The sequence below is a fragment of the Rana temporaria genome, chromosome 2 (assembly GCF_905171775.1).
Source record: "Rana temporaria chromosome 2, aRanTem1.1, whole genome shotgun sequence".
Taxonomy (NCBI): Eukaryota; Metazoa; Chordata; class Amphibia; order Anura; family Ranidae; genus Rana; species Rana temporaria.
In genome coordinates, this window is record NC_053490.1 from 514,460,631 (window position 1) to 514,484,415 (window position 23,785).

Here is a 23,785-nt window from a genome sequence, read left to right on the forward strand (position 1 = left end):
GGAGAGCCTTGGGAACCCACGAAAAGACCCAAGGACAGCTCGGCTGACCCCGGCAAACCTCAGAAAGGCTCGGGAAAGTCGTATTTACGAGTCTTTGCGATCATTTACGAATTGGTCCGAACGGCACCAATCGGCTCTGTTTGACTCCCCGCCCCCCCCCACCTCAGGCTGAACGCGGTACTGCACACCGCTTTGGCTTGAATCCTGCTCGTATTGCGAGGCAACACTCGCAAACCGAGTTAATATTTCAAAAAATACAGTGCTTTTATTGCGAAACGCTCGTTAACCGCGTTACCAATCCGAGGTTCCACTGTTTTTCCGAATGGTTCCAAGTATTTCCGAACTGTTCCGAGTGTCACCCCGGGCTCCCGCACCTCTGGTCAAATTCGGCACTGCACACCCCATTGGCTTGAATCCTGCTTGTTTTGCGAGACAAAAAACTTGCAAACTGAGTCAGGATTTTTTTTTTAAGTTGCTCGTCTTTCAAAACGCTCGTTAACCACTTAAGACCCGGACCATTATGCAGGTTAGGGACCTTGCCCCTATTTGCAATTCGGCACTGCGTCACTTTAACTGCCAATTGCGCGGTGGTGCGACGTGGCTCCCAAACAAAATTGGCGTCCTTTTTCCCCCACAAATAGAGCTTTATTTTGGTGGTATTTGATCACCTCTGCGGTTTTTATTTTTTGCGCTATAAACAAAATTAGAGCGAATATTTTGAAAAAAAATCAATATTTTTTACGTTTTTCTATAATAAATATCCCCAAAAAAGATATATAAAAAAAAATGTTTTCCTTAGTTTAGGCCGAAACATATTCTTCTACCTATTTTTGGTAAAAAACAAAACGCAATAAGCGTTTATCGATTGGTTTGCGTAAAATTTATAGCGTTTACAAAATAGGGGATAGTTTTAGGGCATTTTTATTAATATTTTTTTTTACTACTAATGGCGGTGATCATCGATTTTTTTTCGTGACTGCGACATTATGGCGGACACATCGGACACTTTTGACACATTTTTGGGACCATTGCCATTTTCACAGCAAAAAGTGCTAGGGGTTAACCACTAGGGGGCGCTAAGTTGTTAAGTGTGCCCTAAGGGAGCGATTCTCACTGTAGGGGGTGTGGCTGTAGGCGTGACGTCACTGATCGTCGTTCACTATATCAGGGAACAGACGATCAGTGACGCTGCCACACAGAAGAACGGGGAAGGTGTGTTTACACACACCTCTCCCCGTTCTTCAGCTCCTGTGACCGGCGGCGATCGGGTCCCGCGGGCGCGGTCACGGAGCTTTGGACCGGGTCGCGCTCGCGACCCACGGCTGGGCTCTTAACCTCCCTAGCGGTATGATTCTGTCTGGAATTTTGTTCCAAAAGCGGTACCATTTTTTTGTATGGAAATTTGGTGTTATTTATTGTAGGCCTGCAATTCTTAGTAATTACTTACTTAAACCTGACCAAAGAAGACTCTAGTAGACCTCTCAGATGTAATAACGTTCGAAAAAATAAAATCATGAGTTATAATCTAATAAATAATATCATTTTATTCAGTAATGTAATAAATAATGCAATTTGTCAAACAGAAGAAAATTCAGTAATAAATAATGCAATTTGTCAAACAGAAGAAAATTCAGTAAACATCCTGGGTGTGGTAAATTTTGAAACATGGGACTGCACATAGACCAACGTCACAATCAGAGCAATAGAACCTTGTTTCCTTTCGGACTTTTTTTCCATTCCCATCTCGCTTTGAGCAGCAAACTACACACATTCTTGTAGGTGCTGCCTTTTTTGCGCTTGGCGGGATGTAATCCGTAAAGTGACGACCAGTCAGCCTCTCTGGGTTTACAATGTCAACAGCGCGACGTCCAGATCTGTTCACGGCCACTGATGGCGTTTGGTAGTTCAAAAAAATTTTCTCCACCACCTTCCAGATGAAGTCGGAGTGAACAAGAGGCTTGTCACTCCTTCCCTTGTGCAGTATATAGGCATTCCACATACATTGTTCCAGGAGATGCCTGAATATTTTTTTATAGTATTTTTTTTGTTGCTTCCGCATAGCTGGATAGAAGGTCATCGCCTGATCGGCTCTATCGACTCCTCCCATGGTGTTGTTGTAATCGATCACAAGTTGTGGCTTTTTGACATCTTTCCCACCTCTTGTGTGGACCATGGCAGTGGAGGTGGTATGTACTGTACTCATTAGGCACACGTCTTTTTTGTCACGCCAACGCATTGCCATCATCTTTCCTTTCTGCCAGGCCACCATTTCTCCTGTTTTCAGTTTTTTCTTGGAAAACATACATGGCAGGTCACGTCGGTTGGCTCTAGCGGTTCCATATGCGTCAGTCTTGTTTTTTAGTAGAAACTCGTACAGCTCAGGCGACGTGTAAAAGTTGTCGGTTGTTACACAATACCCCTGATTGAGCAATGGTTCAAGCAATGAAAGGACTGATGACGTTGCCATCCCATAGTCGCTGTACCTGGGGTTGAATTGTGTTCCTTTGCCGGTGTATATGATGGAATTCCATATATAGCCAGTTGTAGACTCGCAGAGCATATAGGATTTTATTCCAAACCGCGCTCTCTTGGATGCGATGTATTGAATCCAGCTGAGGCGTCCTTTGTAAGCCATCAGACTTTCATCAATGCTGATGTCACGGTCTGGGACATAGGCCTGCTGGAAATTTGTTATAATCATTTGGAATACTTCCCAGATTTTCTTCAGTTTGGGCGCTGGATGTGTGGCTTCGTCAAAGTCCTCATTGTTGGTGAAGTGTAGATTCTTCATTATGAGGGAAAATCGGTACTCGGACATGATGGTGCCAAAAAATGGGGTTGCCAGCAATTTATTTTTAGTCCAGTACCATCTCTGCAGGGGTTTACCCACCACCCCTTGGAGAAGTATTAGCCCCAGAAATTTCCATATGTCCTCCTTACTCACAGGTTCCCATTTTCTGGATCTGGAAAACTTGCTGTGCAGAGTAGTGGATTGCTGCTCTTTGTAGCGGTTTGTCTCCGTGACAATCTTTTCAATGACGTCATCTGTCAGAAATAATTTTAGGTACGCCAAAGGATCATTGTGATCAACTTCTACCTTCATCCCAGGCGATCCTGTAAACGGGAATCTTGGCGGTGGTACTGCATCCATACCGCAATCAATAGGGCACCAAGTGCGCACCTCACTGAGCTCAAGTGGAGATTCGTCGCTGTCGCTACTTCTCTGGTCAGAGTCGGAGTCGTATGACGAATCTTGCCACGAATCGCTATCGCTGTCGCTCAATTCTGCGAGGAACTCTGTGTCGCTGTCGCTGTCACTTATCTGATCCAAAGCCGCTTTGGAGGTGCTAAAGTGACGCTTTGATGCCATTTTATTTTTTTTGGTTAGATAAAACAGCAAAAAGGGCAGCCAGGGCAGTGTAGAATAATCTGAGGTGAAATCTGAGGTGATACAGTGAAATCCTGTCAGATTACACTGTATCATGTAACTTTATGTGTGTGTTTTACTTTTTTACATTGTAACATTGTAACTTTTTTGAATCTCCCGCCCACTTCCGCCACTGTGAGGCGCTGCGGTTCACAGAGACGGAAGAGAGAGGAGACATCAGAGAAGACATCAGCGGGGCTCTCACCGGGATTAGGTAAGAACACCGCTGCGCTCACTCTGCAATACATTCTGCCGGGGCTCTCACCGGCGATCACAGCGGGAAACCCCGCTGGATCGCCGGGATGTCACCACACCACCGCTGCGCTCACTCTGCATTTCCCCTGACTCATCTGACCGGCGATCCAGCGGGAAACCCCGCTGGATCGCCGGGATGTTTAGCCACCGCTGCGCTCACTCTGCATCCCCCCCAGCGGGACTAGTCTGACCGGCGATCCAGCGGGAAACCCCCACCGGATCGCCAGGAATTTTTGGGGGAAAAAAAAAATGCACCCCGAGCGTGACTCGGGGTTACCGCTTCTGGCACTGAATGTTAACCCCGAGTCACGCTCGGGAATACCGCCAGGGAGGTTAAAGGCAACGTACAGGTACATGCCTGTGCCCAGCCGTGCCATTCTGCCGACGTAAATGTGCAGGAGGCAGTCCTTAAAGGGGAGGTTCACCCTAAAACTACTTTCTAGTATTACAATGTCCCGACACATTACAATACAATTATGCCTTTTTTTATTTTTTTTTATGCTGTACATACCTCGGTACAGCTAATTCACCCGTGGCTTCCGGGTTGCGATTCCTGCGGGGCTGGGCGTTCCTAACTTGCTGGTGATTGACGTGATGACCAAAAACGAGCTCCCCCCGTCGCCTAAGCTGCGTCACGATTGCCGAAAGGAGCCGAACGGCGGTGCGCAGGCGCAGTATAGTGGCATGTAATGCCTCGTACACACGGTCGGACTTTTGACCATGCAAAAGTCCGCCGTGAGTCCGACGGAAGTCCAATGGAAAGAAAGAGAACAGGTTCTCTATCTAAGGTCCGTCGGACTTCTGACAAAAGAAGTCTGATGGAGGCTACACACGGCCGGACTTTCCGAGGAAAAAAAGCCTGTCTGACTTATTTTTTTCAGAAAGTCCGGCCGTGTGTACGAGGCATAAGGGGGCGAGTAGTGCTTAAAGCGGAAGTTCCACTTTTGGGTGGCACTCCGCTTTAACATTTTAACAATTCTAGATTCCTTGTCAAAAACCCCATTGTAACTGAGTCATTTTGAGTATTTTTGAATATGATAAAAGAAAATAATAAGATATAAAATAGGAATTAAAAATAAACAAAAAGCAAAAATAACTTCAAATTCTTCATAAATATAATAATAATTTGTACTCTTAACGTAAGCATGGATGAACAGTTGGATCATTTTACTGTTTAACATTTTAACAATTCTAGATTCCTCGTCAAGAACCCATTCTAACTGAATAATTTTGAGTATTTTAGAGTATGATAAAGTATATTAAAATAAGATATAAATAGGAATAAAATAAAAGTAGGGCTGCAACTAACGATTATTTTCATAATCGATTAGTTGGCCGATTATTGTTTTTTCCATTTCAATCGTTTTTATTGAAGTTTTATACAAACAGAGAAAGAAAATAGACAAATAATGAACTGTAATATGTCCTGTTATACATTCGAATGTTACATTGATAAACATACAGTCATAGATCATTTTGAACATTGTTGAAGGCCCAATGTCAAATCAAATGGCCAGGATATTGCCCCCCCCCCCCCCCCCCCGGGAGCAAACTGTGTTGTGGGACGGAGGGCAACAATTCCTGCCCTAATTCCAATAATTCCAATTAAATACACAAGGACTTACAAAGTTATAAGAAACAGTATGGAACAGAGACATCAAGGTGTTCTGAGCCGATTATTGTTTTTTAATAACCTTAAAAATTAGCATTTTTACATACCGTATATACTCGAGTATAAGCCGAGTTTTTCAGCACATTTTTTTTGTGCTGAAAATGCCCCCCTCGGCTTATACACGAGTCACCTTTTTGCGCCTGATCTCCCAGACTTTGGGGACCTGGTACTGGCCGGTACATATAGCTCCACTATTCCTCTACAAGTGTGCAAAATTTGTTGTCCGGGGGACTTACGGCCGGGGAGCACCGATTTTTCAAAGCCGGGCACCCCTTCCATAGACTCCCATGTTAAACGGTTATTTCTCCAGTGAATTCGGGGACCCGGTACCGGCCTGTTGTAGGTCCCCTGGACCCGGACCTTGGCACACATGTAGCGCCATTTCTCCTCTACAAGTGTGCAAAGTTTGTTGTCTGGGGGACCTACGGCTGGGGATCACTGATTTTTCAAACCTGGGCACCCCTTCCATAGACTCCCATGTTAACGGTCAGTCTAGTCATGGGCACAGTGAGGCATGGGCACAGTGGGGCATGGGCACAGTGGGGCATGGGCACAGTGGGGCATGGGCACAGTGAGGCATGGACCCATTATGTTACTGGCCAATTAATCGATTATGAAAATGGTAATCGATTAATTTCATAATTGATTAGTTGTCGATTAATCAATTAGTTGTTTCAGACCTAAATAAAAGCAAAAAAAAAATTCAAATTCTTCATAAATATAAGCGAAGAGGACCATGAAACCTGGAACTCTAAAGTCCCTACAAAAGTCTAGGGGCCAGATTCACGTAGAATCGCAGCGGCGTAACGTATCCTAGATACGTTACACCGCCGCAATTTTTCATCGCAAGTGCCTGATTCACCAAGCACTTGCGATGAAAACCTACGCCGGTGGCCTCCGGCGCAAGGCGGGCCAATTCAAATGGGCGTGTGCCATTTAAATTAGGTGCGCTCCTGCGCCGGACCTACCGCGCATGCTCCGTTTCCGAACTCCCGCCGTGCTTTGCGCGAAGTGACGTCATTTTTTTGAACGGTGACGCGCGTATCGTAATTCCGTATTCCTGGACGGCTTACGCAAACGACGTTATTTTTTAAATTTCGACGCGGGAACGACGGCCATACTTTAGACAGCAATACGATTGCTGTGTAAAGTTAAGGCACCAAAAAAAACAACTAACTTTGCGACGGGAAACTAGACTAGCGGCGACGTAGCGAACGCGAAAAAACTTTGTAGATCGCCGTAACTCCTAATTTGCATACCCGACGCTGGTTTACGACGCAAACTCCCCCCAGCGGCGGCCGCGGTACTGCATCCTAAGGTCCGACAGTGTAAAACAATTACACCTGTCGGATCTTATGGCTATCTATGCGTAACTGGTTCTATGAATCAGTCGCATAGATAGAACAACAGATACGACGGCGTATCAGTAGATACGCCGTCGTGTCTGCTCTGTGAATCTGGCCCTAGGTTATTTTTAAGTTTCTGATTTTGCTGTGATGCACATACAGTAGTTTTTTTTCAATTTCTTTTGTAACTTTTAGTAGCAAAAAAAAAAAAACACAAAAAAATATATAAAAAAAACGTAACCCAGACTTACCGCAGTGGATCCTGCCACGGTGGCGACAAAGACCTTGATGACCATTTTGCCTGCAGGATGGAGAGAACCCTGTTATAACGTAACAAGGACCCCGAGCGTGTGACTGCCAGCCAGAATCCCCGAGCACTGTGTGTAACCCTAACCGGCTCTCCCTGCTCTCTGCACATTGCAACCTAATCATTGGCTGCGAGATATTTTGGGACTGATTGGCTCTCGCAGGGCATCTGTTGTGCGCAGACTAGCAACTGCATCAGAGCAGGTTAGGTTGGCCCCCAGTCCGTACAAGGAAAGGTAAAACAATACACCAATCAGAATGTCCTAGCAGCGTGCAATTGATTTCATATGCTGTAAATCACTCATAAGAGCCGTGGTTGGTGGAAAAACACTTAGCAGCTGAAAGACACAGCGAATACGGCTTTTTGTTATGTCAGGGCGCACAGGTGGTTGTGTTATGACACGGGGCTTAAAGGGGAGCTCCATTTTTCTACAACTCGTTCTGCAAAACCGTGTTTTTCTCTGTTACGTTTCTACAGCCATTTATGTATGAATTGTGTTTAGTGGGAAAGGTAGAACATTTTTATTTTTTCACATTATCTGCCTGCAGCTGTCTAGAGTCACCCACAGCTGACAAAAGAATGTCCTGACACAGACAAAGAATTCCATGTGTGTGTATACAGTACTTCCCACGAGACGATGAGACCGTATTTACACCCTTCAAGAGCCCGTGCAATGATGGCAGAACAAGAAATTAACCACTTCAATACCGGGCACTTACGCCCCCTTCCTGCCCAGGCCAATTTTCAGCTTTCAGCGCTGTCGCACTTTGAATGACAATTGCGCGGTCATGCTACATGCTCACATTTTTTATTATTTTTTATCATTTTGTTCCCACAAATAGAGATTTCTTTTGGTGCTATTTGATCACCTCTGGGGTTTTTATTTTTTGCGCAACAAATAAAAAAAGACCAAACATTTTGAAAAAAAAATACTTTTTACTTTGTTTCTGTTATAAAATGTTGTAAATAAGTACGTTTTCTCCTTCAATGACGGGCACTGATATGGCTGCACTTACGGGCACTGATAAGGTGGCACTGATAGGTGGCACTGATTTTTTTTTTTTTTTTATATATATAGAAAAGCCTGTGGCGTGCAAAACACAACCCAAAAACTTCACCCGGTGCAGGGAAAAAGTGCACACACATAAGGAGGTGCAACAAAAACCTGTGACGGGTGCATACGTCAATTGGCCCTCCAAAAAGGGCCCAACCCTGATCCCCCGGGGCGCAAGGCTCCTGACAGGGACTGAGGTATCAGTGGTCCATGTAGCCGAAGCCAGCACGAGCCCAACAGTGAGGCTCCCCCGAAGGGAGACCCCATGAGAGCAGGCGAACTAAGCCAGAAGGCCATGTCCATCTACTCCCAAGACGTTCAGGGCAGGCCCGAGGACCAGCACCCTACTAATCACACATAAAGTGCAGTGCACCAAACGAAAACTAGACAAACACGGGGAAAAAAATAAAAAAGGAAAGTGGGGAAGAAGGAAGATGGGAGAGTGAGGAAAGTGACCAATGTGCTATACATTGGCCGGCCCTCCGGCCAGGAAACAAAAATTCCTCTGGTCCTAGCCAAAAGGCCGGGCCCTAGAGGCAGGTGCTAAAAAAGTGTGTGTGGAGATTAGTGACCAAAAGGTGCCACACGTTGAGTGTCCCTCACACACTCAGTGCAATGTATGGCACCCCTGGACTGCCACTCCAGGGGCACTATCTCCACAGGCTTTTCAATGGACCCTGGACCACCGGCCCGGACAGTCACGGCCACCTTTCCACACCAGGAAGGACCAAGAGTTCCGGAAGCTTGGGGAGAGCTTAATCAAAAAAACTCCCCCTTCGCCTCTTTCGCTCTCTACCTAATTATACCCAAGAGGTACTCGCCACCCTATTGATTTCCCCTTAACAGTAGGGTGAGACAGGCTTTCCCTCTCGAGAGACTGGCAGGTCAGGGACCGCATCAAATCCAGGCCAGAAGGCCAGGGCCCCGGCCTTCCGCTAAGATCTCATGCCTCTCCGTCTACCAGGAGCACCTTTCCAGATGGTTCAAACTCGACTAGTGGCCTGCCCCCAGACAGTCGGGTAGCCCGGCATAGCCCCTGCTGAAACCATCCTTCCAGGTGCCTATCACATCATTGGATTACATCCCCCCTCTACTAAAGAGGTGCTTCAGTGCTCTGCCGAAAACTGATAATAACAGATACTACACTTGATCTTAGCCAAAAGGCCGAGAAGTGTGTCGTACAGACGACCGAACATGTCCGACAGACAGGCTTCCAGCGGACATGTTTCCTAGCATGCACCACTCCCACTGGGCTGCTGCCAAGAAGGGTCACTCAACACACCATGGTTCGTTTGAATTCCAACATGGGCCTGAGGTGGTAACGCCACCTACAGGCAACAGGGGGAAATCCTCTCAAGCACAACCATAGCCAGAACAGAGGCTAATTTCAATGGAATTCAACAAAGTCTGAGCCCACTATTGGCCCAGACGCCCTCTAAATTTAGAATAGCGCCCCAATAATTAAGGGGCAGGGCGCTACAATAAGACACTAGTTCCCCAACTGATACCAACAATGGGGCAGTATTCCTCCCACTGACACCAACGATGGGGCATTAGTCATCCCACTAACATCAATGATGGGGCACTATCCCTCCCACTAATATCAATGATGGGGCGTTAGTCCTCCCACTAATATCAATGATGGAGCACTGTTCCTCCCACTGACACCAATGATGGGGCATTAGTCCTCCCACTACCATCAATGATGGGGCACTGTTCCTCCCAACAAGCCCAATAGGAAGGCAACTTGTCCGAGACCACTCACAGGATGTAACAACAATGAGTAGTAGCAGAAGGTCTCAGGTGTGACAGCTTCTGTCTCGAGGGGAGGATTGTGGCCTGGTTGGTCCATACCCAAGTGGGGGAGGTTTCCAGATAGGCTGGCATGTCCCTGCACTTTAAAAAATAAAAAATAATAAAAAATAAACAAAGTGCAGCGCTCATATATACTGTATGTTCACAAGATGTTATCAAAAACACATTGTGGTGAGTACATAAGTGACAACCATAAGAGATTTGAACCAAATGGAAGATAGTATCAAAAAGAGTAATGTAAAAAAAAGTTCCTACAATAAAAATATCTCAGTCCACCAATGTGCAAGGGGTCAAAAGTTTAAGGCCCCTTTCACACATGTGGACCGTATGTCCGCTTTTTCATCCATCCGTTTTCAGATGAAAAAGGGACATACATTGGTCCCTACGAGATTGCGGGTGTCAGCGGATGAACAATCACCAATGATAAGAGATTATGATGGGGCATTAGTCCTCCCACTACCAACAATGATGGGGCACTATCCCTCTCACTGATATCAATGATGGGAGAATGAACATCCCTGGATTTTCCAAAAACAGAAGACCTCGGAGGGAGTGAAAGCCAGATAAACTTGCAGAGAGTACCGCCACCAGCTGTATCAAGGCTTACCAGAGATATTGGACTTAAAGGGGTATATACCACTTAAGTCAGACAAGCTTATGGTCAGGGCTGTCTTAAATGTTTGCCCAGGGCCCAAACCATATTATTTTGGGCCTGGCTGGTTCACATGTATGTTTTGGCCAGGGCTGTGGAGTCGGAGTCGAGGAGTCGGGGGAAATTTTGGGTACCTGGAGTCGGCAAACAATGCACCGACTCCGACTCCTACTAAATTTAGATTGGAATTAAAAAAAAAAAGCAAGTTTAAATGTCCCAATTCACAAAAAGTTATAATTAATGACTTCTCTACTGTAAGAATAAAGACCAATGCATGCAGTGCCTCACGTAACCGCAAAACGAACACGTTAAGTGACCGCGAAGAAGCATGCTTTTCATGTGCTTCACTATATGGCACGCAACGCACAATTAGGAGCTGCAATACTTATACTTATACTTTCCATAGTGTTGTGTTCCCTTTTACAGGGAACGCAGCGTCCATGTGTAACCTAGCCTCTCACTGATAAGGGATTAAATAAATATGTTTTTTTGCAGGACTAGAGACACTTGTATAAGTGAAGGGAATGGAGGGCCAATAGTTCAAGACTGAAGCTGTAAACCATTGGAAAACCTGCTGTCATTTAGCTAAGGCTATAAAAACTTGTAAACTCCGATTGTTAGCTTAAACTTTAAACACTACTAGGAAAATCATGTTTTAGAATAAAAAAACGTTGTTTTCATTGTGTTTGTCTTTTGCTTAAACTGTGCAATACAGTAGACCAGGGGTCTCAAAGTACCGGCCGCGGGCCATTTGCGGCCCGGTTTTAAATGGATCGCAGGCAGGGCTTGTCCCGCGGAAGTGTAGATCGAGGTGCATGAAGAGTAGCGCAGGAAGCGTCTGTCATAAGTTCACTTGTCTCTCGTGTAACACTGCTACTCCCCGGCGGCCCCTTCTCTATTCTCGTCCATCCCCATTTGCTTGTGACATCATCTGAGATGGACGAGAAGAGAGGGGGGCTGCCGGGGAGTAGCACATCAGGGCACATGGCACATCAGGGTACAGGGCACATGAAACCGCACATCAGGGTACATGGCACATCAGGGTACATGAAACAGCACATCAGGGTACATGGCACATCAGGGTACATGAAACAGCACATCAGGGTACATGGGGTACCCTGTTGTGCTGGGCTTTGTACCCTGATGTGCCGTTTCATGTGCCCTGTACCCTGATGTGCCATGTGCCCTGTCCTGATGTGCTGTGCCCTGATGTGCCATGTCCTGTACCCTGATGTGCCATGTGCCCTGTCCTGATGTGCTGTGCCCTGATGTGCTCTCATGTGCCCCATGTTCCCTGGTGTGCCCCATGTTCCCTAATTGTGCCCTGATATGCTCTCATGTGCCCCATGTGCCCTGGTGTGCTCGTATGTGCCCCATGTGCCCTGATATGCCCCATGTGCCCTGATGTGCTCTGATTGTGCCCCATGTACCCTGATGTGGCCCATGTACCCTGATGTGCCATGTGCCCCATGTACCCTGATGTGCCCCATGTATCCTGATGTGCTGGGCTTTGTACCCTGATGTGCTGTTTCATGTGCCCTGTACCCTGATGTGCCATGTGCCCTGTCCTGATGTGCTGTGCCCTGATGTGCCATGTCCTGCACTGTGCCATGTGCCCTGTCCTGATATGCCCTGCCCTAATGTGCCGTGCACCCTGATGTGGCCTGTTGTGCTGTACCCCTATGTGCTGTGATGTGCCCTGTACCCTGATGTGCTGGGCTTTGTACCCTGATGTGCTGGGCTTTGTACCCTGATGTGCTGGGCTTTGTACCCTGATGTGCGCTGTGCACTCATGTGTGCTGTGCCCTGTGCCCTGATGTGCTGTACCCTGATGGTGAGTGGTCAGTGTGTAGTGTAGTGGTCAGTGTGCAGTGTAGTGGTCAGGGTTAATAATGCGTTCGCTGACACCAGTACTGTTTTTGAAGTTTGAAAGTTTGCATGCGGCCCCCCATGGGATATGGAAACTTGTCTTGTGGCCCTCAGGTAATTTGAGTTTGAGACCCCTGCAGTAGACTGTTGGCTTCCCAGCCAGTAGTCCTGTGGTAGGTTGCGTTTCTTTCCCTCAAGGAATGTATAAAATACATTTGCATATTAATACAGAGGAGTCGGAGTCGGGGAGTCGGAGTCGGAAGTACATAAAACTGAGGAGTCGGAGTCGGAACATTTATCTACCGACTCCACAGCCCTGGTTTTGGCGGAACTCATTTGTGCAGGCACAGCAGCCCATTGATTTGAATGGGCTGCCATGCCTTTGTTTCCTGCAGAAAAAAGGTGCATTCAGCATTTTAAAAATACAGTTGCCTTGAAATCCATTCTGCTTTTGCACCATGCTACTTACCTGCAGTTCTTGCACACACAAACGCACTGTGTTTTTAAAAGCGTGACCTAAACGTCTAAAAATGCAGCAAGTTTTACAGTGCGGGAACTGCAGATAAGTCACAGCAGACAGCAGAATGGACAGACAGTACTGTATTTCAGTGCTTGATGGGCATAGGCATGAGGCATGCGCTTTTCTTGGCAGGAAACGCAGGCATGGCGGCTCATTCAAATGAATGGGCTGCTGTGCCTGCGCAAATGTGGGCCGCCAAAACACATACATGTGAACCAGCCAGGCCCAAAATAAGCCCATCAAGCAGTTAAATACAGACAGTAATGCCATGTGCTCTGAGGCCTTACTCAGCCTGGACTGCAGGTATGGTCTGTGATTTAAAGAGTTCCTCTATTTTACACATGGCATGGCATGGGGTCCCATGGTGCTAAAGCAGAATGGACAGACGGTGCTGTGACCCCCATGCCATGCCATGTGTAAAATAGAGGAACTTTTTAAAACACTGACCAGACCTGCAGTGAATCATCAAATATTATAAAGACTTTGGGCACACTCTACAGAAAACTTCTATTTACAATATAGATTAGCAAACAGTGACATACCTTGAGGAGCAGGACATGAAGAAGTCAGCCTCGGGAAGAGCAAACTGGGGATGTTATAAAATCACATTTTAATTCACTTTTATATACAAGCAGCACCCAGTGGCAGGAAGGGAGAAGTGCACGTCTAAAGGGAAGCCAGGGGTGCTTTACATTTTTTATTCATTCGTGGCTGGTCTCATACCATTTATGTTTGAATTGACCAGCGCAGTATTTATTCCTATTTACATTTTAAAACACTGGGAAGGGAAGCAGTACTGTCACTGGCTGCGTGCTGCTGTTGATTTTCAGCCTGATTTGTGGGCAGCACAGGGGCTTAACAGGCGGCAAGGCTGCCATCAGGAATTATGGGGCCACTTACACAGCTTCAGGCATGGGCCCCCTGGAGCAGAGAACCGGGGGGGGTGCTGCCGCCTGAAATTGAGAAGTGGGGGGGGGGCTGCCACGAATTTAGAAGCGGGGGCCCTTTACAAAAAAGAAATAAAGAAAAATATATATAAAAAAAGGGGTGTAGCCATCCGGGGCCCTGGGGACCTCTGGGCCCTTTAATAAAAAGAAATAAAAAATATATATATTTTTTTAAAAAGGGGGTTGCCATCTGGGGCCCTGGGGACCTCTGGGCCCTTTAATAATTTTTTTTTTTAATAAAAATAAATTGCAAAACAAAGGGGGTTGCCATCCGGGACCTCTGGGCCCTTTAATAAAAAATAAATATATAAACAAAAAGAAAAAAATAAACATTTATAAAAAAAAATAAAAAAGGGTGTTTGCCACATGGGGCCCTGGGGACCTCTGAGCCCTTTAATAAAAAAAAATATATATATATAAGAAATAAAAAGAAAAAAAAAGAGATAAAATATATATATATATATATATATATATATATATTAAAGAAATATATTAAAAAATATTTTTTTTATAAAAAAGGGGGTTTGTCATCCGGGACCCTGGGGAACTATGGGCCCCTGGGGACCCCCAGACCTCTAAAAAAAAAATTGGCCCTTTTAATAAAAAATAAAATTAAAATATATTAAAAAAAATATATATTTTTATTTAAAAATAAATAAAAAAAGGGGGGTTGCCATCTGGGGGCCTCCGGGCCCCTGGGGACCCCTAAAAAAAATGTCCCTTTAATACAAAATAAAAATATATTTAAGAAAAAAAATTTTTTAATTTAAAAATAAATAAAAAAAGGGGGGTTGCCATCTGGAGCCCTGGGGGCCTCCGGGCCCCTGGGGACCTCCGGACCCCTAAAAAAAATGTATTTTTTTTTCTTTTTCAAAGGGGGTTGCTTTGGGCCCCCAACAGTGACAGGGCCCTGGGCAGCTGTCCCATTTGCCCTGTGGTAAAGACGGCCCTGCTTATGGTGATGTGCACCGTTGGATCTCGGATACAGGTATTCACACGTCCAAATCATAATAACACGGGTATGTCGTGGATGGAGGATGGATGTTCCAATACAGTCAAATTGGATATGGGAGGAAGGACTTGGCGGGGAGAGTCCTTCCTTCATTCTCTCCTCTAAGGACTGACATAAAGCTTTCCTATATTTGCACAAATCCTCAGTTTCCTGCTATGCACAAGAAAATAGGGACACGGATTCAGGTAGATCGGCGCATTTTTAGGTGGGCGTAGCGCATCTCATATGTGCTACGCCGACGTAAAGCAGAGAGGCAAGCACCCAATTCACAATGCAAATGCTCCCAACGTTGCGCCGGCGTAACGTAAATTTGTCGGCGTAAGCCCGTCTAATTTAAAGTAGGTGGAAGGTGGGCGTGATCCATTTAAATGAACCGTGACCCCATGCAAATGATGGGCCGAACGAACGGGGCATGTGCCGTCCCATGGACGCTTCCCAGTGCGCATGCTCAGAATCACGTCGGAACGAACACCTAAGATACGTCGAATCACTGAACGTAACCTACGCCCAGCCCTAGTCACGTAGTACGACGTAAAATACAACGGCTGTTCCATCGTCCATACCTTTGCATGGGAAGCGCCTCCTATATGTGGAATAACTTTACGCTGGACGTACACCTCATGTAAACGGCGTATATTACTGCGACGGGCGCAAGTACGTTCGTGAATCGGCGTATCTCAGTCATTTGCATATTCGATGCGTAAATCAATGGGAGCGCCCCTTGCGGCCAGCGTAAATATGCGCTCAAGATACGCCGGCGTAAGCAAGTTACGTTGGTCGGAGGAAGCCTATTTTCAGGCGTATCTAGTTCTATGGGCACGGCGCATTGATACGACGGCGCACATTTACACTTACGCGGCATATCTGTAGATACGTCGGCGTAAGTTCTACGAGAATCCGGGCCGATGTGTTCATTATATCCTCTGAGAAATTGTGCAATTACCGCAGAACAGAATTGTAAAGGTTCAATCAACCCAAAACAGATATTTAGGTTAAAATTTGTCAATTTTGTTTGGGTGCAACGTCGTACAACAACGTCGTACAAATCTGCCGCCCTATGCTCAGGAAGCTTCTTCCAGCAGCAGGGGGGAACTACTAGCCTGTGAAAATCCTGAACAGACTAAGTAAAACAATCACTGATTCCTTGGTTACAGAAGGAGCCAGAAACTATATCTGCCTAGCATCTTACACTAGGAGAGTGCTAAACCCCCCCTCTAAAAATAGGCCCTGTCCTCATAGGCCAAGAAGCATGATGAAAATGCTCTTTTTCCCATGAGTAAAATATCCAATGAAAAAATAGAGGATGGACACAGGGGAAAATAACAGTGTAACAATAAGCATGTGGCATTCCACATAGTAAATATTCTTTAATAGAGGTATGATAACTTTGCACATTATATTCAGGAGACTTTCACCAAGTCAGATACAAAAAAAAAAATTTGGGCACAGAGGCCCAGATTCACGTAGAAGTGCGGCGGCATAACGTATCGTAGATACGTTACACCGCCGCAAGTTTTCATTGCAAGTGCCTGATTCACAAAGCACTTGCGAGAAAACTTCCGCCGCTGGCCTCCGGCGTAAGCCCGCGTAATTTAAAGGGGCGTGTGCCATTTAAATTAGGCGCGCTCCTGGGCCAGACCTACTGCGCATGCTCCCTTTTGAATTTCCTGCCGCGCTTTGTCAAATTTCTCTATTTTTCTATGTTTTTTGTAATAAATCTTTTATATCTAATTAATATTTGTTTGTATGAACTATTTGTTTGGGGTTTGATCAGGCTTATACACATTTTTGCTACCTGATACAGGAACCTCTTCTAAATCGCATCTTAAGTGGGATTATGATGCATATGACTTTTTATCTTTAATTAGTGTGTGCTCTACAATCTAATCTATATCTCTACTAATTTGCATACCCGACGCTGGTTTACGACACAAACTCCCCCCAGTGGCGGCCGCGGTATTGCATCCTAAGATCCGACAGTGTAAAACAATTACACCTGTCGGATCTAGGGGCTATCTATGCGTAACTGATTCTATGAATCAGTCGCATAGATACTATGAGAGATACGACGGATAGGCATGTGCAAAAGGGAAAATTTCGAAAAATCCGGTCGAATTCGAAAAATCCGGTCGAATTCAAAAAATCCGGTCGAATTCGAAAAATCCCGTCGAATTCGAAAAATCCGGTCGAATTTCGAAAAATCCGGTCGAATTCGAAAAATCCGGTCGAATTCGAAAATATTTCGTCCGTTTTCGCAATTCGTTCGTTTTCGACCGAATTTCGAAAAATCCGGTCAAATTCGAAAGTATTTCGACCAGATTCGACAACAAATAGTCTCTTTTCAAATATAATTTCGAAATTCGATCGGAATTAAGAAAAAAAAAAAAAAAAAAAAATTTGAATTCCAAATCGAAAACCCGCGGACGAAATTCGATCGGAATTCAAAAAAAAAAAAAAAAATTCGAATTCCGATCGAATTTCGTCCGCGGGTAAATTCATTAATATTGCAATTTGGGAATTCGTATGCATCCGAATGTCCGAATAATGAAAAATTCATCCGAATTTCGATTCGGAACGAAACGAAATGCACATGCCTAACGACGGAGTCCCGGCCAGCCGCCTGCCTGCCTATCTCCTGGTGGGATTAAACACATAATGTCCAAACACTGGCACGTCCTGAAGAGTGACAGTGTTTTGGGTGGTCTGCTACCGGATAGGCCGCAGGTTGTCTTTAGAGGTCTCCCTTCCTTGAGAGACAAAGTGGCCGGTAATATAATGAATCCTCCTAAAGTCCCCTCCATGTTTTTGGCAGGATTGACAGGATTTTACAAATGCGGTCGGTGTCAGAGCTGCAGCATCAATACCCGCACTAAAAAAAGGACAGTGGACTTCAGTTCCAGCTGTACAGGTAGAAGGTTTTCAATTAAGCCTTTTATCACGTGCTCTACAGTCAGAGTTATATATTTAATAATATGTCCATGTGGTCTACAATACGTAGGTAGGACTAAGCGCCCCCTCCATGTGCGGTTAAACGAGCATATCGCGAACATCAGAAGTGGCTTCACAGAACATTCTGTATCCAAGCACTACCTTACCGCTCATGATCGAAACCCCAGGGACACTGTATTCCTCGGGATTGACAAGTTCACTGCGCATTGGAGGGGCAGTGATCTAGTAAGGTCTATATCCAGGACGGAGATGTCCTGGATACACAAGATGAAGTGCTATACGCCTTTTGGATTGAATATTGAGGTGGATCTAAATTGTTTTTTAGACAACTCGTAATATATTAATGCCATACAGTACTGAAGGCCTCTTGGTACAATGGGGATTCTATCCTTGGCTCACCCCAGTCCGTTAAAGTTTGGTCATCCAGAACCCCTTTCATAAGGGTGACACATGGGAATGATTAGAGTCACCCTTACTTACATATTTCCATTGGGCCTTTTATTGAATAAATTCGATAATTTGTGTTGATTATGTATTTCTGATTGTGGATCATTATGCTTACAAGAGAAATGAAATATTTTACTGTTAACCTTTTATACTTCATTTAAATGTCTAATTTAGAATTTTGTACTATTGCTGCATGGTTTGTATTTTAACACAGTCTTGATTGAATGTTTACTGTACTAATCATGTATGCCATTATGTGGGCATGGGATTATGAGTGACTGGGGGCGGATCCGGTTGGTCACTTTTTCCATTTTTTGGGGTTTTACTATATTTAAGTTACATCGAGTTGGGGATCAATGCGCTGGTAGCATTGTATTGTGGCTGTATTTTTATGAGTAATATACATTTTAATATTGTTCCATCTCCCCACTGCCTTTGGGTTGTGCTGCTTAAGACTGCCCATTGAGTATCGCTGGTCCTTTTGAGAGTCCAGCAAGCTTTCCCTTTTGTTATTTTCCTTTTCCCTTACTAAGCCTGCCGTTTGCATCGATATGCACTGCGGGCATCCAGGAGTTAAGATGGAGACTGTGTGGCCTCTATTGGATCTGCCCCCGGGTTGGCTCCGCCCCTTTGTCTGTTTATTATGCGGTGAGTCAGGGCGTCTCCTTACCCCGTGAACACGTCCCTATCGTGACGAAACGTCGGGAGGAGACCCCTTGACGTCACCGCGTTTACACGTGTGAGGATGCGAATACTTCGGACGCACGCCCACACACAGACCGGCCGGCTGTGTTCTGTTCTACGAATTTTTATGTCCGCTTGATGCCTGTTTTAAAAGTTTGAAATGTAAGTAAGCAATTGGCTGCTTTATTTTCTAATAAATCTGCGCAGTATTACGCTATGTATCTTCCCTGGTGTTTTCCTTACATATCTATGGAGTTTGGAGTTTAACGCTGATTGCTATTGAATGGGGAGGTCCTTTATTAAGCTACCGTTATTGGAGGATTAATCAGCTGGGCTGCTGCTGTGGATGTGATTTCTTTTGCTGTTAACTTACTGAGTTGCGGTAAGAGTCAGTAATATCTGTGGTGGAGGTCTCCTGTTTGTCCAGATCACAGCGTGGATACAATCACTGACACCTGAGATTCCTTTCTTCACTACACCCTTGGACTGTTTCAAACCTCTCGGCTTGCTTCCATTCCATTGATTAATTGTGATATATCAATTTTAATACTGTGGAGATATTCATGTTATTTTGACAGTTACTTATATTCTGCATTTTACATTTACTGGTGTTTTGTTCGTATCACTTTTTAATAGCGCGACTCCTTATTTTACTATGCCTATCTCCTTGCCTTCCCTGGCAGAGTGATCTTCCTCCGCTCCCCACCCAGTAGTAGCCGGGGCCCGGAGAGTAAGACTTGACAGGCTGTGAGGCGGGCGGTGGTGGCGATGGGCAGAGAGTTGCTGATTGCCGCCATTACTACTAAAAACAAAATATGTCCCAGGATTTAATTTTAAAAATCTGGTCACCTTACTCCTACCACTAGCTAATAATAGATGGTTAGTGCATCAATGAACAATAATTTTAGTGAATTTAAAGTATTAACTGCAGTGCAAATCGTTTGTCACTATTCGCCTACAAAAGAACAGTGTTAGATCATCAGCATAGATGTAGCGCCTGTGTACTTTCTGTACAGGTGCTATGCTAAATTTAGAGGGGAATGAGAGAGTTACTTTGCTCTCATCCATGTTGATTTGTGTAAATTGGGTTTCTGCCAGGCTGGGTTGTTCTGTGGTTCCATTTTGTGTTCCAGAGATGCCGTTCCATCTCTGGATAGCAGGTGGCGCCAGAGGAGTCCAGGTCGGAGGCGCCTTTCTCCAGCAGCCAATCGGAGGAGTGTTTCCCTCACGGGGCATGTTGGGGGAGGGTATTTCTTGGGCAGACGCCATTTTTTGGGGTCTTCGCTCGTTCCTGGTTCCAGGTGCGGCACCCACCTTAAGGGTGTGCGCGCATCACGGGCCCCGGCGAGATGGCCTACCAGGCCGGGGCGCACGTGCTACGCGGAGTTTCCAGTTCTGGGCCCTCATGGCCCGGAGCAACTGAAGATGCAAAGGGGCCCCAGTGACTTACTGGGTCCCTACATTCCAAGAGGAAGATCCCAAGCGAGTTGTGCTGTTCGGTGGGGAGTCGATCTGAGGTGAGCCCGGAGGCAGGTGATCCAACAGGGCTTAGACAATCCATCGGGGATCGGGGTGGCCGGATACTGAGAAGTTCTATGCTGCAACTTGTCAGTCGGTGACCCCAAAACCAAGAAGTCTACCTGAGGGAGATTCAGGCAAATTATATTCGTGGAGGGGATTCGCTCTATTGTCTACGTTCCCGAGTAGAGGGCCTGTGGTAGAGGTTCCACTCCTAATTCTAATTCTATTAGAGCCAAGTCGGTGGCAGAGACTTGTTCCTTCTCAAAAAGTTCCGAGTAATACTCCGGCTGCCAGGTCGGTGTGAGAGGCCTGTCCAGGTACACTATACCCACTCCGGCTGGAGTGGCGACGTGAGTTAAAGTCCCATTGGAGGCAGGACTGCTTCCGTTATCCATAGCCTGAATCTGAAAATTCTCCTTTCATCAACCTTTCTCTATCTACCTTAAGTTAACGGCTTGCCATGTTGGGCAAGTAATAAAAGCACAGAAAACGACACCCTGCTGTTTGGACATTCCGTCATTGCTCATCATCCTCCCTAGACGCATCACAGAGGTAACATATCATGCCGTCCCAAATCTAACCAGCGGCTCCTGCGGGGGTAGCGCTACATAGATATTGCAGTTTAGGGTTGAAGCATTTCCACAGAGATGATCCTCCAACAATTCAACAACACATAGCAGTCTATAATCCTGAAAAATAATGTTTTAGAGTCCATAAATTAATTTTGCTACTGTGTTGCCACCTAGTGGCCAAAAAGTACTACAACACCCCCAGTGGGCAAAAATGTAAAGACAGAACCTGATCTGTAATGATCAGAGTGGGGTAGATTCAGAAAGCAATTACGCCTGCGTATCCATAGATACGCAGCGTAATTGCTAAGTAGCGCCGGCGTATCTACTTTCTGTATTAAGAAAGCTAGATACGCCGACTGTAGCCTAAGATACAACTGGCATAAGTCTCTTATGCCGTCGTATCTTAGGGTGCATTCTGACGCTGGCCGCTAGGTGGCGCACCCGTAGTTGTCAGCGTAGAGTATGCAAAATTGCATGCGTACGTCGTTTTCGCCGTAAGGCTGCTCCTGCTATTAGGAGGCGCAGCCAATGGTAAGTATGGACGTCGTTCCCGCGTCACGATTTTCAAAATTTGCGTTGTTTGCGTAACTCGTTCGTGAATGGCGCTGGACGCCATTTACGTTCACGTCGAAGCCAATGACGTCCTTGCGACATCATTTACCGCAATGCACGATGGGAAATTTTCCCGACGGAGCATGCGCAGTACGTTCGGCGCGGGAACGTAATTTACGGAGGCGTAGCGTAAAAACGATACGCTGCGCCGCCGTATCAGTGCGCGCCCCTACCTGAATCTGGGCCAATATTTGCAATAGATGCAATGATCTTGACACACCATCAGCTCCCAGAGCCCTGAAATAAAACATAGAGAAAAATTATCTAATCTTCACGAACTAACCGTATCAGTAACCTTGCCCAAAGAGAGCAAAATGTACTACTATGTCCTTTAGATTGCATATACACACACACATATATATATATATATATATATATACACACACACTATATTGTCAAAATTATTGGGACACCTGCCTTTATCCACCATAATCCCCCCCTCTACCAAATGATTCATAAAGACATGGATGAGCGAGTTTGGGGTGGAGGAACTTGACTGGCCTGCGCAGAGTCCTGCCCTCAACCCGATAGAACACCTTTGGGATGAATTAGAGCAGAGACTGAGAGCCAGGCCTTCTCGTCAAACATCCGTTCCTGAAGCGGACAGGGTAAGATGACCTTATTCTTTTCTTAAATGACCCTGCCCCTGCCCACTTGCTTCCTATAGTTTTGCATGTAGCAGCCTGGAGTTCAAGCAGGGTTGCTCCTCAAAATGTACTTGCCAGGAATAGTCATCTTGGCTAATTGTTAGAGATCAATTGATTTCTCCCTAAGTTTGGCCTTGTTGCACTTTTCTCTTCTACCGATAGGCGGCCGGGTACCTGGTAGACATGTGCACACTGAAATATTTTGTTTCGTAATTTCGTTTTCGTCCGAAAAATAAATTTATTTAGTTACTCCCGAAATTCCTTTTTATGTTTTTATTTTTTCGTTAAAAAAATGCATTCGTCCGAAAATCCAAATTAAGGTCAAATCTGTCATTGAAGGCTTATGGTGTCTGTCGAATGTTCTAAGAAGAAGAAGAAGAAGAAGAAGAAGAAAAAAAAAAAGTTTGACAGAATCTTAAAAAAAAATATTTGACTCTTAGGCCCCATACTCACGAGCAAACATGTCTGCTGAAACTGGTCCGCAGGCCAGTTTCAGCAGACATGTTTGGTCGTGTGTGGGCGCGAGCGGGCCGAATTCCAGCAAACATTTGCCCGCCGGGCCTTTTCCCAGCGGACAAATATTCCTGGACTTGTTTTAAAACAGTCCGCTGGAATCCTGCCCGCTCGGACATGTACGGTCGTCAGTACAGACCTACCGTACATGTCCAGGCGCCCGCCGTCCCTCGCATGCGTCGAATGACTTCGACGCATGCGTGGAAGCATTTTAAAGGCGGGCCGCCCACGTCGCCGCGTCATTGTCGCGGCGACACCGCGTCATCGACGCGGCGACACCGCGGACACGCCCCGCGTATTGTTTACGCGCGGACTTCTGTACGATGGTGTGTACAACCATCGTACAGAAGCCCTCTGGCAGACATGTATGGTGAAAACGGTCCGACGGACCGCTTTCACCATACATGTTTGGTCGTGAGTACCCGGCCTTAATGTCTCTCTATGTTGAATCTTTTCTCTCCATGTCGAATCTTTTCTCTTTATGTAGAATAATATTGGACTAGTAGAGTTAAGGTTAGGCACAGTTAAGGTTGAATCTGTCATTGAAAGCTTATGGTGTCTGTCGAATGTTTCTAAGAAGAAGAAAAAAAAAAGAAGACTCAACAGAATCTTTAAAAAAAAAAAAATTGACTCTTCATGTCTCTCTATGTCAAATGTTTTCTCTCTATGACGACTCTTCTTCATGTCTCTATAATGTCAAATCTTTTCTCTCTATGTTGAATCTTTTCTCTTTATGTAGAATAATATTGGACTAATAGAGTTAAGGTTAGGCAGCATTTGACCGCAACAAAAACAAAAAAAAAAACATTTGTTTATGTCGGATCTTTCGGTTTTCGTTTTCTGTGCTTTCGTTATCGTTTGTTAAAACGATAACGAAAATACCTGAAATCCGGACGAAAATGCATTCTGACGAAAACGAATGCACATGTCTAGTACCTGCTGGTACTATATACGAGAAGGGCAA

The 23,785-nt window shown here is 45.4% G+C and overlaps 1 protein-coding gene and 1 pseudogene across 2 annotated transcripts in view; both read right to left on the reverse strand.

Moving 5' to 3' along the window:
* The window catches only part of LOC120927969 (SH3 domain-binding glutamic acid-rich-like protein), a 108,037-nt gene extending 100,919 nt beyond the window's left edge, over positions 1-7,118 (reverse strand). For both annotated transcript variants that reach the window (XM_040338998.1, XM_040338997.1), the window contains exon 1: positions 6,952-7,118. In XM_040338998.1, coding sequence (XP_040194932.1) covers positions 6,952-6,996 — 45 coding nt within the window. In that variant the 5' untranslated portion in view covers positions 6,997-7,118. The remainder of the gene's footprint in view (positions 1-6,951) is intronic.
* Positions 7,119-9,132: 2,014 nt separating this feature from the next.
* LOC120929940 lies at positions 9,133-9,237 on the reverse strand (annotated as a pseudogene).
* Between the last annotated feature and the right edge of the window lie 14,548 nt (positions 9,238-23,785).